General features: G+C 32.3%; 1 protein-coding gene and 1 non-coding gene across 2 annotated transcripts; both read left to right on the forward strand.

The window, feature by feature from the left end:
- Positions 1-1,651: 1,651 nt before the first annotated feature.
- LOC112787303 (small nucleolar RNA R71) lies at positions 1,652-1,759 on the forward strand. The gene has a single exon (XR_003194723.1). It is a non-coding gene; the product is annotated as a small nucleolar RNA R71 (small nucleolar RNA).
- A 13,818-nt stretch (positions 1,760-15,577) lies between these two features.
- LOC112785358 (serine/threonine-protein phosphatase 7 long form homolog) lies at positions 15,578-16,752 on the forward strand. Its single transcript, XM_025828829.1, has 3 exons — positions 15,578-16,025; positions 16,135-16,208; positions 16,315-16,752. Exons 1-3 carry the CDS (start codon positions 15,578-15,580, stop codon positions 16,750-16,752), a joined length of 960 nt encoding a protein of 319 aa, XP_025684614.1.
- The last annotated feature ends 3,126 nt before the right edge of the window (positions 16,753-19,878 follow it).

Below are 19,878 nucleotides of genomic sequence, written 5' to 3' on the forward strand. Positions count from 1 at the left end.
CACCCTTAGTTGTCCCATGTTGGAACTTAATTCTCCTAGGGAGGTGTTGATTTGCTCCCAATAGTTTTGTGGAGGAAGATGCATTTGAGACATCTCCGGGATCTCATGGTGATGAACTTCATGCGTCTATTGAGATCCATGAATGGGCTCTCTTGCTTGCTCCATCCTTTTCTTAGTGATGGGCTTCTCTTCCTCAATGGGAATATCTCCTTCTATGAAAGCTCCAGCTGAGTAACATAGATGGCAAATAAGATGAGGGAAAGCTAGCCTTGCCTTGGGGGAGGACTTTTCGGCTATTTTGTAGAGTTCAAGAGAGATGACTTCATGAACTTCTACTTCCTTTCCAGTCATGATGCTATGAATCATGATGGCCCGATCCACAGTAACTTCAGATTGGTTGCTAGTGGGGATGATGGAGCGTTGGATGAACTCCAACTATCCTCTAGCCATAGGCTTGAGGTCCAGTCTTCTTAGTTGAACCGGCTTGCCTTTGGAGTCAATCTTCCATTGAGCTCCTTCCACACATATGTCCATGAGGACTTGGTCCAACCTTTGATTAAAGTTGACCCTTCTAGTGTAGGGACATGCATCTCCTTGCATCATGGGCAAGTTAAATGCCAACCTCACGAATTAGTAAAGGTAAATGCCATCCTCATTCCTCTACCTTGGTAACTTACTCCTTAGTAACATCCTCATTCTCTTCAGAAGAGGAATACTCATCAGAGCTCATGAATGGCATAAGGAGGTTTAATGGAATCTCTATGGTCTCTAGTTGAGTCTCAGATTCCTTTGGTTCCTCAGAGGGAAACTCCTTATTGATCACTGGACGTCCCAGGAGGTCTTCCTCCTTGGGATTCACGTCCTCCTCCTCTTTTGTGGTTTCGGCCATGATGGTCATTTCAATGGCCTTGCACTCTCCTTTTGGATTTTCTTCTGTATTGCTTGGGAGAGTACTAGGAGGGATTTCAGTGACTCTTTTACTCAGCTGGCCCACTTGTGCCTCCAAATTTCTAATGGAGGACCTTGTTTCATTCATGAAACTCACAGTGGCCTTAGATAGATCAGAGACTAAGTTTGCTAAATTAGAAATATTTTGTTCAGAGTTCTCTGTCTGTTGCTGAGTGGATGATGGAAAAGGTTTACTATTGTTAAACCTATTTCTTCCACCATTATTAAAGCCTTGTTGAGGCTTTTGTTGATCCTTCCATGAGAGATTTGGGTGATTTCTCTATGAGGGATTATAGGTGTTTCCATAAGGTTCACCCATATAATTTACCTCTGCTATTGCATGGTTCTCAGGATCATAAGCTTCTTCTTCAGAAGATGCCTCTTGAGTACTGTTGGATGCAACTTGCATTCCATTCAGACTCTGAGAAATCATATTGACTTGCTGAGTCAATATTTTATTCTGAGCCAATATGCCATTCAGAGTATCAATTTCAAGAACTCCCTTCTTCTGAGGCATCCCATTACTCACAGGATTCCTCTCAGAAGTGTACATAAACTGGTTATTAGCAACCATGTCAATAAGTTCTTGAGCTTCTGTAGGCGTTTTCTTTAGGTGAATGGATCCACCTGCAGAAGTATCCAATGACATCTTAGATAACTCAGACAGACCATCATAGAATATATCCAGGATGGTCCATTCTGAAAGCATGTCAGAAGGACACTTTTTGGTCAGTTGCTTGTATCTCTCCCAAGCTTCATAGAGGGATTCACCTTCTTTCTGTCTGAAGGTTTGAACATCCACTCTAAGCTTACTAAGCTTTTCAGGAGGAAAGAACTTGGCTAAGAAAGTCGTGACCAGCTTATCCCAAGAGTTCAGGCTATCTTTGGGTTGAGAGTCCAACCATACTCTAGCTCTGTCTCTTACAGCAAAAGGGAAAAGTATGAGCCTGTAGACTTCAGGATCTACTCTATTAGTCTTAACAGTATCATAGATCTGCAAAAATTCAGTTAAGAACTGAAAAGGATCTTCAGATGGAAGTCCATGGAACTTGCAGTTCTGCTGCATCAGAGAAACTAATTGAGGTTTCAGCTCAAAATTGTTTGCTCCAATGGTGGGGATGGAGATGCTTCTTCCATGTAAATTAGTCACCAAGTATCCTCCTTGCATTATTATTATTTTCGGCTGCCATCTCCTCTTCCTTTTCGAAAATTTCTGAAAGGTGCTTGCTGGGTTGTTGTAATTTAGCTTCTCTTAGTTTCCTCTTCAGAGTCCTTTCAGGTTCTGGATCTGCTTCAACAAGAATATTCTTGTCTTTGCTCCTGCTCATATGAAAAAGAGGGAACAGAAAAATAATAATAATATGGATCCTTTTTACCCAAGTATAGATGTTCCCTTATGTGAGTAGAAGAAAAGAAGAAGAGAAAATCTGAACTCAGAGAGAGGGAGAGAGTTCGGATTTTTAGTGAGTGAGGAAGAGATGTTAGTAAATAAATAAATAAATAGAAGGAGATGAGAGAGAGAGAATTTTCGAAAATTATTTTTGAAAAAGATTTAGTGATTTTCGAAAATTATTTTTGAAAAATGTTAGTAATTTTCGAAAATCAAAAATTAAAATAATTGGTTAATTAAAAAGAATTTTTGAAAAAGAGGGAGATATTTTCGAAAATTAGAGAGAGAGAGAGAGTTAGTTAAGTAGTTTTGAAAAAGATAAGAAACAAACAAAAAGTTAGTTAGTTAGTTGAAACAAATTTTGAAAATCAATTTTTGAAAAGATAAGAAGATAAGAAGTTAGAAAAGATATTTTAAAATCAAATTTTTGAAAAAGATAAGATAAGAAGATATTTTTGAAAAGATATGATTGAAATTAGTTTTGAAAAAGATGTGATTTTTAAAATCACAATTAATGACTTGATTCACAAGAAATCACAAGATATGATTCTAGAACTTAAAGTTTGAATCTTTCTTAACAAGCAAGTAACAAACTTGAAATTTTTGAATCAAAACATTAATTGATGATGTTATTTTCGAAAATTATGTAATAAAGATAAGAAAAAGATTTTTGAAAAATATTTTTAAAATTTTTGAAAATAACTAAGAAAAATAAAAAAGATGTGATTTTTGAAAAAGATAAGATTTTTAAATTGAAAATTTGATTTGACTCATAAAAACAACTAGATTTTTAAAAATTTTTGAAAAAGTCAACTCAAATTTTCGAATTTATGAGAAGAAAAAGGAGAAGACATTTTTTTTATTTTTGAATTTTTAATGATGAGGGAGAAAAACATGAAAATGATGCAATGCATGAAAGTTATGGATCAAAACAATGAATGCATGCAAGAATGCTATGAATGTCAAGATGAACATCAAGAACACTTTGAAGATCATGATGAACATCAAGAACATATTTTTGAAAAATTTTCAATGCAAAGAAAACATGCAAGACACCAAACTTAGAAATCTTTCATGTTCAGACACTATGAATGCAAAAATGCATATGAAAAACAAGAAAAGACACAAAACAAGAAAACATCAAGATCAAACAAGAAGACTTACCAAGAACAACTTGAAGATCATGAAGAACATTATGAATGCATGAATTTTCGAAAAATGCATAAAATTTTAGAAAAAAATGCAATTGATACCAAATTAAAAATTGACTCAAGACTCAAACAAACAACACAAAATATTTTTTTGATTTTTATGATTTCATGATTTTTTTGGTATTTTTCGAAAATTAATGTGAGAAAAAGAAAAATAAGGATTCCAAAATTTTTAATATGAATTCCAGGAATCGTACTATTATTCTAAAGCTCCAATCTGAGGGTTAGACATGGCTTAATAGCCAGTCAAGCTTTAGCATGTATTGATACTTTCCATGTATAGAGCAACTAAGTGTGTGAAGATCAACAAGCTCTTGTGATGATAAGTTGAAACCCCAGTCCAAAAGATTAAACATGGCTTACAGCCAGCCAGGATTCAACAAATCATCAAGAAACACTAGAATTCATTCTTAAAAATTCTGAAGAAAAATATATTTTTGAAAACATTTATTTTAAAAAAAAAATTTTCGAAAACAAAGGAGAAATTTTTTGAAATTTTTTTTTTGAAAATAAAACAAAAAGAAAATTACCTAATCTGAGCAACACGATGAACCGTCAGTTGTCCAAACTCGAACAATCCCCGGCAACGGCGCCAAAAACTTGGTGCACGAAATTGTGATCTCAGGCAACGGCGCCAAAAACTCTGTACGCACGTCTTAATAAAATCGTTTTTCATTCACAACTTCAATACAACTAACCAGCAAGTGCACTGAGTCGTCCAAGTAATAAAACCTTACGTGAGTAAGGGTCGATCCCACGGAGATTGTTGGTATGAAGCAAGCTATAGTCATCTTGTAGATCTCAGTCAAGCGGATAATAATTGATTTTGGAGTTTTCGAAATCTATAGTAATTAAACAGAAAATAAAAGGAGAAATACTTATGTATATCAGTGGTGAGAATTTCAGATAAGTGTATGGAGATGCGTTCGTTCCTCTGAACCTCTGCTTTCCTGCTGTCATCATCCAATCAGTCTTACTCCTTTCCATGGCTGGCTTTATGTAAGGACATCACCATTGTCAATGGCTACTTTTCATCCTCTTTGGAAAATGGTCCGATGCGCTGTCACTGCATGGCTAATCGTCTGGAGACATCACCGTGGTCAATGGCTGCATCCTATCCTCTTGTGAAAATGGTCCAAATGCTCTGTCACAGCATGGCTAATCATCTGAGGTTCTCGATCATACTGGAATAGGATTCACCCTCCTTTTGCGTCTGTCACTACGCCCAGCACTCGCGAGTTTGAAGTTTGTCACAGTCATTCAATCCCAGAATCCTACTCGGAATACCACAGACAAGGTTTAGACTTTCCAGATTCTCATAAATGCCGCCATCAATCTAGCTTACACCACGAAGATTCTGATTAAGAGATCTAAGAGATACTCATTCAATTGAAGGTAGAACGGAAGTGGTTGTCAGGCACGCGTTCGTGGGGGAATGATGATGATTGTCACGTTCATCACATTCATGTTGAAGTGCGAATGAATATCTTAGAAGCGGAATAAGTTGAATTGAATAGAAAAACAGTGGTACTTTGCATTAATTCATGAGGAACAGCAGAGCTCCACACCTTAATCTATGGAGTGTAGAAACTCTACCGTTGAAAATACATAAGTGAACATAGGGTAAGCATGGCCGAGTGGCCAGCCTCCCATGGAGGTCTAGAGATCTAAAAATGATCAAAAGATGTCTAATACAATAGTAAAAAGTCCTATTTATACTAAACTAGTTACTAGGGTTTACAGAAGTAAGTAATTGATGCATAAATCCACTTCCGGGGCCCACTTGGTGTGTGCTTAGGCTGAGCTTGAATGTTACACGTGCAGAGGCTCTTTTTGGAGTTGAACGCCAGGTTGTAACGTGTTTCTGGTGTTCAACTCTGGTTCGTGACGTGTTTCTGGCGTTTAACTCCAGACTGCAGCATAGAACTGACGTTCAATGCCCTTTTGCATCGTTTAAACTCGGTCAAAGTATGGACTATTATATATTGATGGAAAGCCCTGGATGTCTACTTTCCAACGCAATTAGAAGCGTGCCATTTTGAGTTCTGTAGCTCCAGAAAATCTACTTTGAGTGCAGGGAGGTCAGAATCCAACAGCATCAGCAGTCCTTCTTCAACCTCTGAATCTGATTTTTGCTCAAGTCCCTCAATTTCAGCCAGAAAATACCTGAAATCACAGAAAAACACATAAACTCATAGTAAAGTCCAGAAATGTGAATTTAACATAAAAACTAATGAAAATATCCCTAAAATAACTAGATTCTACTAAAAACATACTAAAAACAATGTCAAAAAGCGTATAAATTATCCGCTCATCATCCATGAATATTATATACTACATAGAGAAAACCGAAACCATACCTTGGCCGATTCTCTTTATGCACCAAAACTCAAATTGATCACAAATTAGCTTTCAACCAAATTCCAAACTTTCGAATCCACTCCAATAAGCACAAATAAGTTCCAAGAGCTCCCAAAGCCACAATAATCAAACTATATGCATACAAATCACCTCAAATCAACCTAGGGTTCTAGTTAAACATAATTTCATAAGGTTTTAGTGGCTCTTACCTTCTCCCACAGATTTACTAGCAAGAATCCAAGGCTAAGCAAGGATTAGAGCAAACCTAAACACGAAGAATCATAAAAACTCATTTAATCAAAAACCTTATAAACCCGAATTTTGAGGAGAGAAACTGAGAAGATTTCATGATTATCTTGAGGGTTTCTTGGGTGGGTCTTGTAGAGCTCTCCACGAGAAACGCGTAGCCACAAACGGTGTGGCAATCGGAGATCTCTAGCTCAAGATATGAGCTTTGGAAGAAGATGATGAATAGTAACCAAAAGGGTTTCTCTCTTCTTCTCTTTTCAGCATGTATGAGTGTGTTTGTTTAGTGTTGTGGCTGATTTGGTTCATTTAATGAGCCTTTTATATGTTGGGCTTGGGCCCAACTTGGGCCCGATCCAACCCATTAGCATTTTTAGCCCGTTTGGCCCAACTTCGGGCCAAACCTTTAAAATTAACACCCAGTTTTCTATTTCTAACATTTTTCTAAGGTTTTCGCGGGTTTTCACTTTTTCTCATGCGGTACCGGGAAGACTTGAACCGGTTCAACCGGTTCAACTGTCGGTTTGTGATTTTTCATGATTTTTCGCAGAAAGCACATTTTCTGACTCAGAAAGACCCACTGAGTCTGAAAATCACCTTTAAATCCTCAAATCCTCTCTCTAACTTTTTGAAGCCTAATTTGGACAATATTAATTACTTAATTAACCGGTTGATTAGTTGTGGTTCTTAACAAAAGACACACACAAAAAAAATAATAATAAAGAGAATCAATAAAAATATTAACATATAAACCATATACACGAACAATGTATATATTAATTGTTAATCACAAAAAAAAGACTATATATATATATATATATATATATATATATATATATATATATATATATGAATTGAAGTACACATGACATAATAGAATATTACAAAACAAAATTATAGTAAGATTATTTAAAAACAACGTAAAGATGACACATCTTTTTTGTTAATCATAAGCTAAAAGTAAAAAAAGTATGTGCCTAATAATAAGCAATTAAAATATAAAAATATAAAAAAATATAAAAAATAAAATATATAAATAAAGATAAAAGAAATAAAAATTAAATAAAATACAAAATTTGTACCCTAAACATGAGAGAGAGAGGAATGGAGGGAGGGAGGGAGAGAGAGAAAAAAAAGAGAGCAAATGAGTATAAAACATTTGATCTTATATAAATAGATGGTATTGAGAAAAATAAACTAATTAAATTAATTCATATATTTCATTATCATATTTATTATTTATTAAATAATTTGATATTTACTCCAATCAAATAAAACAATTAATATAATTAACCAAATTAATTAATTGATGTAATTAATTATAATTAGTCAATTCATATAAATTATAATAAATGGTGAGATTTGAATGTCTAATTAAATTAATTAATTGATATAATTAATTAATTATAATTGATTTACTTTAATGAATTAAATAAAATAAATCAGGAAACACCTCAAAAGCATGCACATCAGTTTCATCATTAAGTGCAAAAATCCGATTTTTATATAATAGAATAGATTATTTTTTTTATGTATTTTGATTAATAGAATTATTTTTTAAAGACGTTTTAAATTTGTTATAATATTTTTATAAAAGTTGATTAATAGGTTTTTCTTCAAAAAAATTTTTCCTAAAATTTGTTTAATGAGATCTTATTTTAATTTTTCTCCTTTATCTGTTATATTCATTGATTATATTAATCTTCTATTACAATACATTTTTTATTTATTTCACACATTATTTATTTTACCTTCTTTTACTTCTTTTAATTGTTCTCTTTATTTTATTTTTAATTTTTTATTTTATTTTTATTCCTCATTTATAAAGTTATTATAATTCATCACATGCATGTTCTTTTTGAATTTAAGTAACTTTTTTAGGTTATATTTTATCATTGATGCTCTATATTATTTAGTGTGCTTATTTTTAATTTTTTAGTTATGTGTAAATATATTTATAAAAATATGATTTTATTTTGTCCAGTATTTACTATCGCATTTAGTAGATAAATAACAAAATTTTTATTTATTGTTACATTGATTGAGTTTGAAATTTTTATTTTTACTTTTATACATTTGTTTATATTGTATGATTTGTATTTGTGTTAGTGACATCACGACGGTTCATACATTTTAATATTTGTGTAACAAATCTTATAAATTGTTTTTACAAGTTATAATTTATTTTTGTTTTATTTGAATATTCAATTTTTAATAATAATTTTTATTTATTTATAAATATATTATTTCCTATTTTTATTTAAAAAATTATAAAATAGTAAATATAAATTTTTTTTAATTTTATCCTTAATATTTAGTTTTAGTTTTATTCTTAATATTTTAATATGTTTCAGTTATACTACTAAATAAATAACATTAAATATAAATAATTAATTATACTAATTATTTGATTTGACTAAAATAAATATTAAATTATTTAATAAATAATTAATAAGAAAATGAAATAAATGAATTTAATTTAAATTATATATATATATATTAGAATGTATTTTATACTTTTTTTTTCTCTTTTTTTTTTTGTATCTTTGTAATTTTTTTATTTTGCCAAAATTTTCTATAATTTTGTTTTATATTTTTTTATATATTTTGATTAATAGTTTTTAAGGGTGTTACTATTTTATGAGAATGATATAACTTTAACTTTGGTTATTTAGGAATTAACTAAGTGGCTAGAGTAGTTTCACGCCACGAACCAACAAATACTAGCAATTAGAATGATAAAAAAGACTAGCCAATCGGGGACTAAATGGGATCGATAAAATTTTTACAGGTGAAGACCTGTCCACGTGAAATAGACTGGGATGAGGACATAGGTACCCTCTTCAAGGGACTCGTTCAATCCACATAAATATAAATTACTGATTTATCCTTTTATATATATATATATATATATATATATATATATATATATATATATATATATATTTTTTTTTTTTTTTTTAATTTGATAATCCTAATTTTTATCTCCAATTTAAACTCTTTTTTTCTAAACTCATCCTTAGCCTTGATTTTTTATCTACTTTTCCTCTAACTCACTTTCTCTGCCTCTTAAGTTCGTCATTATGTCGCTCAATCTCATTCTAAAATATTATATTATGTTATTATGTTGGAAGATGTTTTTATATTTTTTTAAATGTTAGTTTTTATAATGAATATATTATGAGTTGTGTTCAATTATATTGAATTGATTATTTTATTATTATTATATTATAGTTTTTTTGTTATTTTTTTAAAAATTTTCAAAGAATATCCATAAATAATTGTGGGTATCTGCATTCGCTAAGGAGATAATTAAATAGGGGGACTTGCGACGAAAATGGAGAGCAAACGGGGGATATTTTTTTTAAATGGGAGCGAAGGACGGAAAAAGGGGTCCGCTTCTGTGCCCACACGAGTATCTATTACTATATCTAACTAACAACGAAAATTCAATTCGAGCCAATTTGAAATAGGACACGTGAACTTTATCTGCATCGGGTTTTAAGACAATGAACCTAATTCGAATTTAGGATCCTAAGAATAGACCTAAGTTGATCTTACTCATTTGACTTAATATTTTGAATTATTACTGTAATAAATACTATACTATTAAATATAATTATATTTAGTATATATAAAAGTTAAGTATACTTATAATATATTTTATTATAATTAAACTAAAAAAATTCTAATTATCTTTTTTTTTTAATTTTAAATATTATTTACTATCTTATTGAAAAAATGAATAATAATAATCACTCATATAATTAAAATAGATCATCCTAATATACACATGACACTACATATAACAAGGATTATTATATGTGATAAATTATTTTTTTATTTTTCTAAAGATAATTTATATGTAAATTAACTAATCTTTATAACATACGATCTATTGCATAATTTTTCTCCTCTTAATATGGATAAATTGATGAATTTAATATATAAAATATAATTTATATTATTTAACATACGAAATAAGTAACTTAAGCCAATTATCTAAGACAATAAATATAATAATACAAATACCTATATATTTATTAGTATTAAAAAAATATACAAATAATATAAACATGATTTTGTTTGTAGAAAAATAATAATAAAAGTTATTAATTAAGTTAATTATATAATAAAAAATTATAAATAATTTCTTAAATAATAATAAAAGATAATATCACTATTTTCACGTACTATAAAGTTTTTAAAAAAAATTTAGACAATAAATCAATCCTAAATAAATTATACATTAGCTCTGTTAAAAAGTTAAATGATATATTAGATATTATTATTTGTGTACTAATATATATATACATATATATATGTATGTATTATCAATTATTAAGTTATAATTAATTTTTAACTCAAATTTTGGTAATTAAAATTTAAATGATTAAAATTATTAAATACTAAATATTTTACAGTTAACTAATTTTGTTTTTATTATTAAAATTTTAAAAAATGTGAGTTGTTAATCAATTCTGAATTCAAATTTAAATTTAAATTTGTGTAAGAAAATATTTTGAATTTTTTTTTCACCAACCAGAATTAATTTTAAAATAAAAATTATTTTGTACATCATATTATAAAATAGTGTAGTCATTTATTTTTTTAATGGCAATTATTATTAAATAAAATGATATAAAAATAGAAAAAAAATATATTCCAATCTAGGAATAATAATTTATTTTTCAATAGAATAAATTATATATTAAAAACAAAAATTATTATAATTTCTTTTTACACAATTTAATATACTCAACTACGGTGTTTTGGTAATATTGCAAAAAAATATTAATCGATCTAATAACTTTTTTAATGACATAAGTTTATAAATTTAGAAGCTTGAAAATCATGTCATAAAATATAAAATTTTAATCGGTAATAACGTTGATCATATTGGTTGACTTCCTGAATGAATATGATATCAATAAATAAAACCGTCACAGTTAAATTTCAACAAAGGCAAATCTCCATAAGTATTGTATCATCAATGAGAATTGTTCTACTTTCAAGACAAATACTATTTTCTTTCATTGTATTTTCCAACTTGGTAGGTCGAGAACTAATCCTCCGCGGATTGAAGCTCCATTTATTAAGAGTCTGCCGTTATCCAATGAGTTGTTACATACACAAGGCGAAATCCGAAACTCTAACCGCTAGCCGTTTGGGAAGTAGCTAAGCTACTTTTTTTGACTTTTGGATTATGAAAAGTCACAATCTGGGTGTTTGACACCATTTTAGAAAAAACTTTTAACTTCTCAAAAAGTTAATTTACAGCTTTTTTTAAAAAAAAGTAGAAATATACGACTTCTCTACTTTTCGATAAGTCATTCTACCACTTGTTTAAAAAAAAATTTAATTTCAAAACAAAAAAAATCTACTTTCCTTTTTCACTCTGTGAAAAATACTGACCATTCACCACCATTTTTCAGGCAAGGTCTGCTAGAAGCACTGGCCTTCCACCATAATTCCACCATCATTCTCACGCAATGTTCCAAACCTCATCATTTTCACGTAATGATTAATCTGATGGAAGTATTGATGATCCTCCACCACCATTTTTCAGACAATATTGCATTTGAACAACCTACTGCTTATATTCCTTCTAAGTATTTTTTATTATTTTATCACTCTATTTTTTATTATTAAATTTTTATTTAACTGTGGTATGAAATTTCAGTTTTAATTTTATTTTTTTCGTATGTGATTTTATAGCTTGCTATTATTTTCATAGTTAATTATAGCAAGTTCTTGACCTCAATAAAAGAGAAGAAAGTTCTAACAGGAGTAAAAAAAATAAAAAATATCAACAAAATATACATTGACATACATTTTATATTTATTTTTTATTTTCACCTACCATATCATACACAATATTAGTGATTAGGTTATGTAAAATCAATATTCAATATTGGAAAGTATTTGTTATCATTGTTATTTTAATATTCATTCTCTTCTGTAAAAAAAAATTATTTTTTGAGTTATTTATCCAAACGCTACAACTTTAAAATAAGTACTTTTATAACTAAATATCCAAACACAAAATAACTTCTTTATAAGCTGCTATTAATAAAAGTCCTTATGTTGTAAGCTTTTTTTTCAAAAGAACTTATTTAAGTTATTTACCCAAACTTAGGTAGACGAGTGAGATGACCACTCAATCAATCCAAATCAGTTAAGACAAAAACTAATTATTTTAAATATTTTTAACATTAAAAATAATTAAATTTTAATTTTAATTATAACTTTGTAAAATATTTATAGTAATAATTATTATATATCTTTTGTTTAATTTCTTTTAATAAAAAAATTATATATTTTTATTAATTATCCCGTACACTCTGTACCAGAACATACACTAGTTTAAGTAGTTTAAGTAGTAAAAATAAAAGTATTAAAAAATAAAAAAATAGAAGCTACCATTTATATTTTTTAAAAGCTCTTTTTTGTACTTATAAAAAAAATATTTTTAATATAATAAATAAATAAATAATATTTTTATATTGTTATATCCAAACATAATTATTAAAAAAATATATTTTTACATGAAATTATTTTTGCTTTTATAAAAAAATATTTTAAAAAAAATTACTTAAAAAATTATTTTTTCATAAAAACTCCTCCAAACAAACCTTAAGTAATTCTTAATTCTGAACTAAATCCAGCTAGTTTAGTTAGATGTTAGATTTAAAGAACTTCTCATAGTTACTTATGCTCCAAGTAAAAATCGTATTTCTTGCAACTCAAGTAATTTCAATTGCACTTGAGACGATTATTTAGTTTTCGCGATCTCAAAACTCACATAATGTAATTATTCTAGAGATGGGACCTTTGATATCGACAATATTCTCATTCTGTCCTATTGTATTAGACTCACCAAAATGACATATTGAATTCGTATCAGAAATCTATTATCCTATTTTTAATGTCTCTTCTAGACTTTTCACACACAGTGATAACCTTTATTTCAATCGAAAAACTCATCTTCTCAACATTTATTTTCACTTTTTTTTTTCTCTCCATAGTTTCTTTCTCGTCTCAAGTCTGATTCTCTCAATCTCTATTTTAATTTGTGTTGGAATGTGTTGAATTTTATTAGATTGATTAATTTTATAATTATTATGCTTTATTATTTCTTTTATTATTATTTATTTTTAAAAGATAATATTCATGGATTGGTAGATATCCTCCTTTTTCACAAAAACGAATAAATGAAGAGCCATGATAAAAATAAAGACATTATTTTTTAAACGGAAATAGAGAACAGAAAAAGGATACGCACTCGGACCATCCCACAGAGTCTTATTGTCATTCCTAACTTACAATGACAATGAGATCAAGCCACTAGATAACTAAAAAAATAATAGTTCAGATCGATTTAAAAAGTAAAATCAAATAATTTGTGATGATATGATTTTATTTTTTTAATTTAATTCAATTTGATTCAAATGATTGCAATTTATACTGTATGAATTTGAATTTATTAATTCAATCGTATTCAAACTATTATGAGGATTAGATCAGTTTATTCACATCCAAATTTTAACTTTTATAATTTAAAATATTTAATTATTAATTATTTTTTCTTAAACCAAGTTATATTCAATACAAATTTTATAATTTGAAATTTTGTAATTTATATTATATTTTTCCAAATTTTAAATTGTTTAAATTATTATCTTACTCAAATATTAAATTATATATAATTCGGTTTTATAAAAAAAATTAATAATTTAATATTTTAACGGAATATAAAGTGATATAAATGTAATACAAATGACAATAAATTTAAATTGAAATTAGATTAAAAAAAATCCAAATCTGTATAATGCAAAGTTTAAATTAAATTAGGGACAAGTTATTTATTTAAAATATTTGGAGATTAAAATTATCAGAATACAATTTTTTAATACTGCAGACGCATTTGCAACATTTATATTACCATAAAAATCGTAAGAGGATATGGTGGTTTCAAGAATGTACATAAATCGTTACTTCGATATTCTAAAGAAGAGAAATGAGACCAAAAACTACTTCGACCCTCATTCATGCTCCATTCACCAAGTTATTCTTCCTTGGAACAATCTCATCGCAAATAAATTCTAGAACAGATTTTACCTTTTTTTTTTCTTTTTTAATTTCTTCAATTTATGCAGTTGATCATCGATGGAAAAGTAAGAGAAAGCAGCAAAAGGTGGATCCTCGAGAAGATTACAATTGTTTCTTTTTAGTGCCATTTCGGTAGTGTAGCGGTTTTTGAAGAAATCTCAACGTGAAGAAATCGTGATAGGCTTTAGCAGTTTCTAGGAAAATAAAGCGTTGCACAAACTGTGGGGTGATGTCGCGGTTTAGATGCGTCTATCAATCCGTTTCACTCAATAGCGGATCCTTCATTTAAAATTTAAATCAAAACTTTCAAGAAAGAATTTTGTTTAGAGAGAGAGAGAGTTGTAGATTGAGAAAAGGAGGAGAAGACTTAGAGAGAATTTGGATATTTAAGATTCCTAGAGAGGTCAATTTTAAGTGGGACCATAATGGATGAAGGTAGCTTGTATCGACTCAACAACATTGTTCATGTTGTCGGCAACATCAATGAAGAGGTAAGTTTGTTTTCTTTTAAGTATTAAAGTTTATAACATAAAATGTAGTATATTTAGGGTATAGGAATTAGAATACAAAATGTAAGGTTTGTAGCTTAATATTTGAAATTTAAATTAAGGATTTAAAATTTTAAATGTAGAAGGTTTATAGTTTAGTATTCGGGATTTAAGATTCAAATTTTAAATATAGAATTTAAGGTTTGTAGGTTAGTATTTGAAAATTAAGAATTAAATTTTTAAATTTTAAATTTTAAACTTTAAATTATAAACTTAAATTTTAAAATTTAGGAGTTATAAATTTAAAAGTTGGAGATTTTTTATTTGTTCTAAAGTACATTAATATTTGTTTTATATTTTTATGTAAAAGACCACACTTATTCCTCTATTTTAATAAAATTAGACTTAAAAATAATGTTAAGAGAACTATATTTAAAATTAGTTAAGACTGGATAAATAAGACACTCGTAGTTTCTCTAAGTATTAGAATTTAATTTGGGTGTGGTTATTTTTCTCACATCATGCAGCCAAGTAGGTGTACTTATAGCGTTTGCAGACAATAGAATATACCTTTGTATGAAAGGATCATATCTTATTTGGAGAGGGCTGATTTGTACCATTTGGCTAGGCTGAGCACGCGTTGGTTCTGGTTAGATGAGCCATTGGTCAGCCCAATTATTGAAAGGTGGCGTCCTGAAACGCACACTTTTCATATGCCGTTCGGAGAGTGCACCATCATGCTACAAGATGTGGCATATCAACTGGGGTTGTCCGTCGATGGGAAGGTTGTTTCTGGGTGCCTCACATACTTCGATTAGATTATGGAGGATGGCAGACCGGTTTGGGAGTGGTTTCAGGAGTTATTTAGCGAGTTGCTGCCGTCGGATAAGGTTAAGCAGTTCACAGTCCATTTCACATGGTTCCATAGGAGGTTCACGGTGCTACCAGTTTATGCGAGTAAGGATACTGTACGTATATACGCACGTGCATACATTATGATGCTGCTATCCACTCCGCTGTTTAGTGACAAGAGTGTGAATCAGGTACATATTCAATGGTTGCCATTTGTGGCGAGGCTTGACGACATGGGTACTTACAGCTGGGGTTCAACTGCGTTGGCATGGCTAATTGATGCATGTGTCAGGTGGCCAACAGAAATGTCACAAACTTGGCAAGCCCCCTACAGCTACTACAGTCTTGAATCTTCTAGCGGTTCTCCACTCTCAGGCCGCATGGATTTGACAACTTTTCTTTTCCGTCGGCATCCAGGTATCAATCGATACACTGAGGGTTTCATTATTTGTTTCACGTTATTATATTTTTAAATCCCGGATTAAACATTCATGTCATATTATTCTCCTCTAGGTGGGCCAATTAGTACCCACATCTGATGGGAAGGAGCAAAGAATTATCCAGTTTTGCCTTGCATTAGACCGGCTGGGTGGTCAAGACGTAAGTTGTTTGTGTGTGGTTTGAAGTTTCATTACTTGTTCACCGACATGTTTGTATATAATGTTCTAATGCTAGATTCCGTTGTTATTTTCAAATTGTGTGGGAGCCTTATGATATGCTTGACGTACTTTCCATTGTTCATCCAAAGATTCTAGTTGAGGAGCACGGTCGGTTATGGCGGACGGACACTGGCCTGATATATTTTGCTGTCAATGAGTGGCATCAAGTTGATAGGGTGGTCTCACAGCTCGGTGGCGTACAGCATGGACCTGACACAGCGTTGAACATAGACTGGCTTCATGGCAAGGATGGTAGGAGTGGAGATAAGTGGTTCCTTACTTATTTTCAGACATGGCATTTGCATTGGGATAACATAGTTGATTCTATCCTGACTATCCAGAGAGTGGCTGATCCAGGTCAGTCTGCGAAGTTCCTAGACTGGTGGTACTGTATAGCACATAGGTTTCTGTTGCCGGATGCTGCATTTACCGATCCTAGGGTGGAGGAGATTCCAAATAATGCCTTCCACAGAGGGTCGTCGTAGGCGCCCGCAAGGGTACCAGTGTCAGATGTCCCTGATAACAGGCGTGTGGAGCAACGACGACACATTGGTACACGAGCTACTAATCAGGGGTGGCAATGTCTGAATGATATGATGCAGGAGCAGGAAGCTAGTGGTGATGGCGGAGGACAAGGCGACCATCGTGTGCGTCGGAGTCGTGCGAGACGTCGGGGTGCTGGACCGGGGAGTGCAGCTGCTAGCCATAATGATTGCCCCGCCAGCACAGAGCATGGTCACCAGTTTGATCATGTTACTGGTGGAGAGATGGAGGCTGGGATTTAGGGGGCACATTTACTCATGCATCGAGCTCTCAGAGTCTCAGGTATTCCTTGATGTCAACACCCAGATGTATGCTGACTTGGCTACGACTACCTTGACCATGGACATTGATGATGACCTGGGAGGTTCACAGTTCTACGCTGACTTCGCGGTGATCATACGGGATGATGATGGTCAGCATTACCAGCATCAGATGTCAGAGGTCAGGCTCAGATTTTGGAGTACCAGCAGCATATGCCAGAGGTTTAGTCACAAATTCCAGAGTATTAGCCACAGATATCAGAGGTTCAGTCTCAAATTCCGGTCTACCAGCCACAGATGACGGAGGGCCAGGCTCAGATGCCTGAGTACCAGCCACAGTTGGCGGTCGACCTTAATGAGCCTGCAGGCAGTCCGTATGACACTTGGTTCACTGTGGGAGGGATGCATCCATCTGCATTTGGAGTGGGTCTGCTAACTGATCGTCCCGCACATCAGCCTCAGAGAGGTGCTAGAGTGAGGCGCTCTGCTTGGTGTGGTATAAGCTCGCATCTACTTAGTCCATTTGGGGGACAATCCCTATGATGATGACGATGATGAGTAGCATCATTAGGATGTAGTTTCATCATCCTGTGTATGACTCTATTTTTTTGTACGACCATCTAGCGTTGCTTATTTATGTTTAGTTGCATCTACTTATGGTGTATAACTTTATTATATGTATGACTTTGTAGCTTTGCTTATTTATGTGTCACCTTATAATGTATTACTATTTAATGGAGTTCCTAGCTTTGATTGTTTGTATGAATTTCTAGATTTGGTACATCATATATTGTATCTGAATATAATGAAATTAACATTTCAAGAAAATGACAACTACATAGATGAACACATAAAATAAAGACAGAGCGACAAAAACTTGGTCACAAGGACAACATTAACTAAAATAAAGACAAAACGACAACAACAACATTAACTAGAATAAAGACAGAATGAAAACAAGAGAAACTGTGACAAAAACAACGACATCATGACATCTACGTATCACCTCCGTTCGTGGAGCCTCGCTGAGGGCAACTCCTACGAGTGTGCCCGGGCTGTCTGCAGAGGCCACAACGCTTTGATATATTAGGATCGGCCTCATTCATGGTATTACGGATTCTGGTATACCTTGGTCGCCGTTCTCTTGCACGTCTCATGTTAGGATCAGGAATGATAGTCGAACCAGCATAAGGTGGCCAAAGTCCCTCTGGAATAGGCGCCGAAAACCTCATTCGGTATACGCTGAACACCTTACTCATGGTGTAAACTTCATGAACATATGTAGCCTAGTTCAGTCGTGACTGAGCATAACATGCAATCGCATGGCAACATGGGTAATGGAGAGTCTAAAAGTACCCATAGTCTCACGTAAGATCCCTGAGGAAAACTCGATACGTACCCAGTAAGAAGTTATCGGTAAGAGTCGTTTTGGCCACAGTATACTCAGACTGATGCTTGTCAAAAAAAGTGACGATGAAGCATCTCGAATTTCTTAAGTTGCACTCTATTGCCATCGCCAAAGTCTGGCAAAATTAGTGCCCAGTTCCCAATTGCACCTCTGTCGTCTGTCCTCGAATCACAAATAGCTCTGCAAGCCCCCCGTATGTGGACTTCACCAATGCAGTGACCAGTAGATTTCGTGTGCCCTTCAATATAGAATTAATACACTCGGATATATTCGTTGTCATGTGGCCAAACCATCTGCCGCCATCTTGGTGCTGGGTCCACTTATCATACCCCATTCTGTTCGCACAATCACACATGGCCGGATTTTCAATCCTCATAATATCAAACTAATAGTCAAACTCTGCGTCAGTCTTTGTATAAGCAGCATTCACAAGTAGCCGTCTCGCATCCTGATCCTTGAAACTGAGGGAGAAATTAGCTGCAATTTGACGAATGCAAAACGCTTGATATGCATGAGGTGGTAGCCAACCACTGTTAGGTGCCTCCAGTACAGCCTTAATGCCATTGTGTCTGTCAGAGATTACCACAATACCCTCTTGCGGAGTCACATGTTGTCGTAGGTTGGTCAGGAAAAAAGCCTATGACTTCGTATTTTCCCTTCCACAAGTGCAAAAGCAATGGTAAGATATTCGAGTTTCCGTCTTGCGCGATAGTCAGAAGCAAAGTACCGCCATACTTGCCATACAAATGAGTACTGTCGATGATGACCAGTGGCTTACAATGTTAAAATGCCTCAATGCAAGGAGGAAATTCTAGAAAAGACGATGATAGTACACGGTAGATTCATCAACCTGATCACCGACTCGCACCAGAGAAGTCTTCAATAACGCCACGGTTTCCTCCATAGTAGACTGCACACCAAGGCTCCAATGGGACAACTCAGCATACGACTCTTTTCAATCTCCATAGATCTGTACTACTGCCTTCTGTTTCACCATCAAGACCTTCCTATAACTAAGCCTGAATTCGTAGGTTGCTTCAGTAGCTTCCTACAACACCTTTATTGTAACCGTTGCATTGGCTCTAACCAACAGAAACATCCTCGCACAAATGACATGATAATCAAGCTGTCGGTGATCGCTTGAAATCGATGTAGCCAAGCAAGTGTGAGGTCTGTTGTACCTTCTAACCTCCCAAGTACTCTTTCATTGCCGAAGTGTGATGCGAATCAACCACGTGCAACCTTTACCGAACTCCTTGCATCTCCCACGATACTTGAGATGATCTGACTCTATCACCCTGCACTTAACTCCACGATGGATGCTATAATCCTTTACATTCAACACAAATTCCTCCTTAGTTTGGAAAGATTGGCCAATCTGAAATTCCATAGTAGGATTT

This window comes from Arachis hypogaea, chromosome 20, assembly GCF_003086295.3.
Source record: "Arachis hypogaea cultivar Tifrunner chromosome 20, arahy.Tifrunner.gnm2.J5K5, whole genome shotgun sequence".
Taxonomy (NCBI): Eukaryota; Viridiplantae; Streptophyta; class Magnoliopsida; order Fabales; family Fabaceae; genus Arachis; species Arachis hypogaea.

What these genes read in the sequence shown, in the direction of transcription:
- LOC112785358 (XM_025828829.1), top strand. Translation starts at nt 15,578, where the DNA reads ATGGAGGATGGCAGACCGGTTTGGGAGTGGTTTCAGGAGTTATTTAGC. An exon ending in TCTTTTCCGTCGGCATCCAG is followed by an intron (nt 16,026 to 16,134) that starts GTATCAATCGAT and finishes TGGGCCAATTAG; the next exon opens with TACCCACATCTGATGGGAAG. An exon ending in ACCGGCTGGGTGGTCAAGAC is followed by an intron (nt 16,209 to 16,314) that starts GTAAGTTGTTTG and finishes ATTGTGTGGGAG; the next exon opens with CCTTATGATATGCTTGACGT.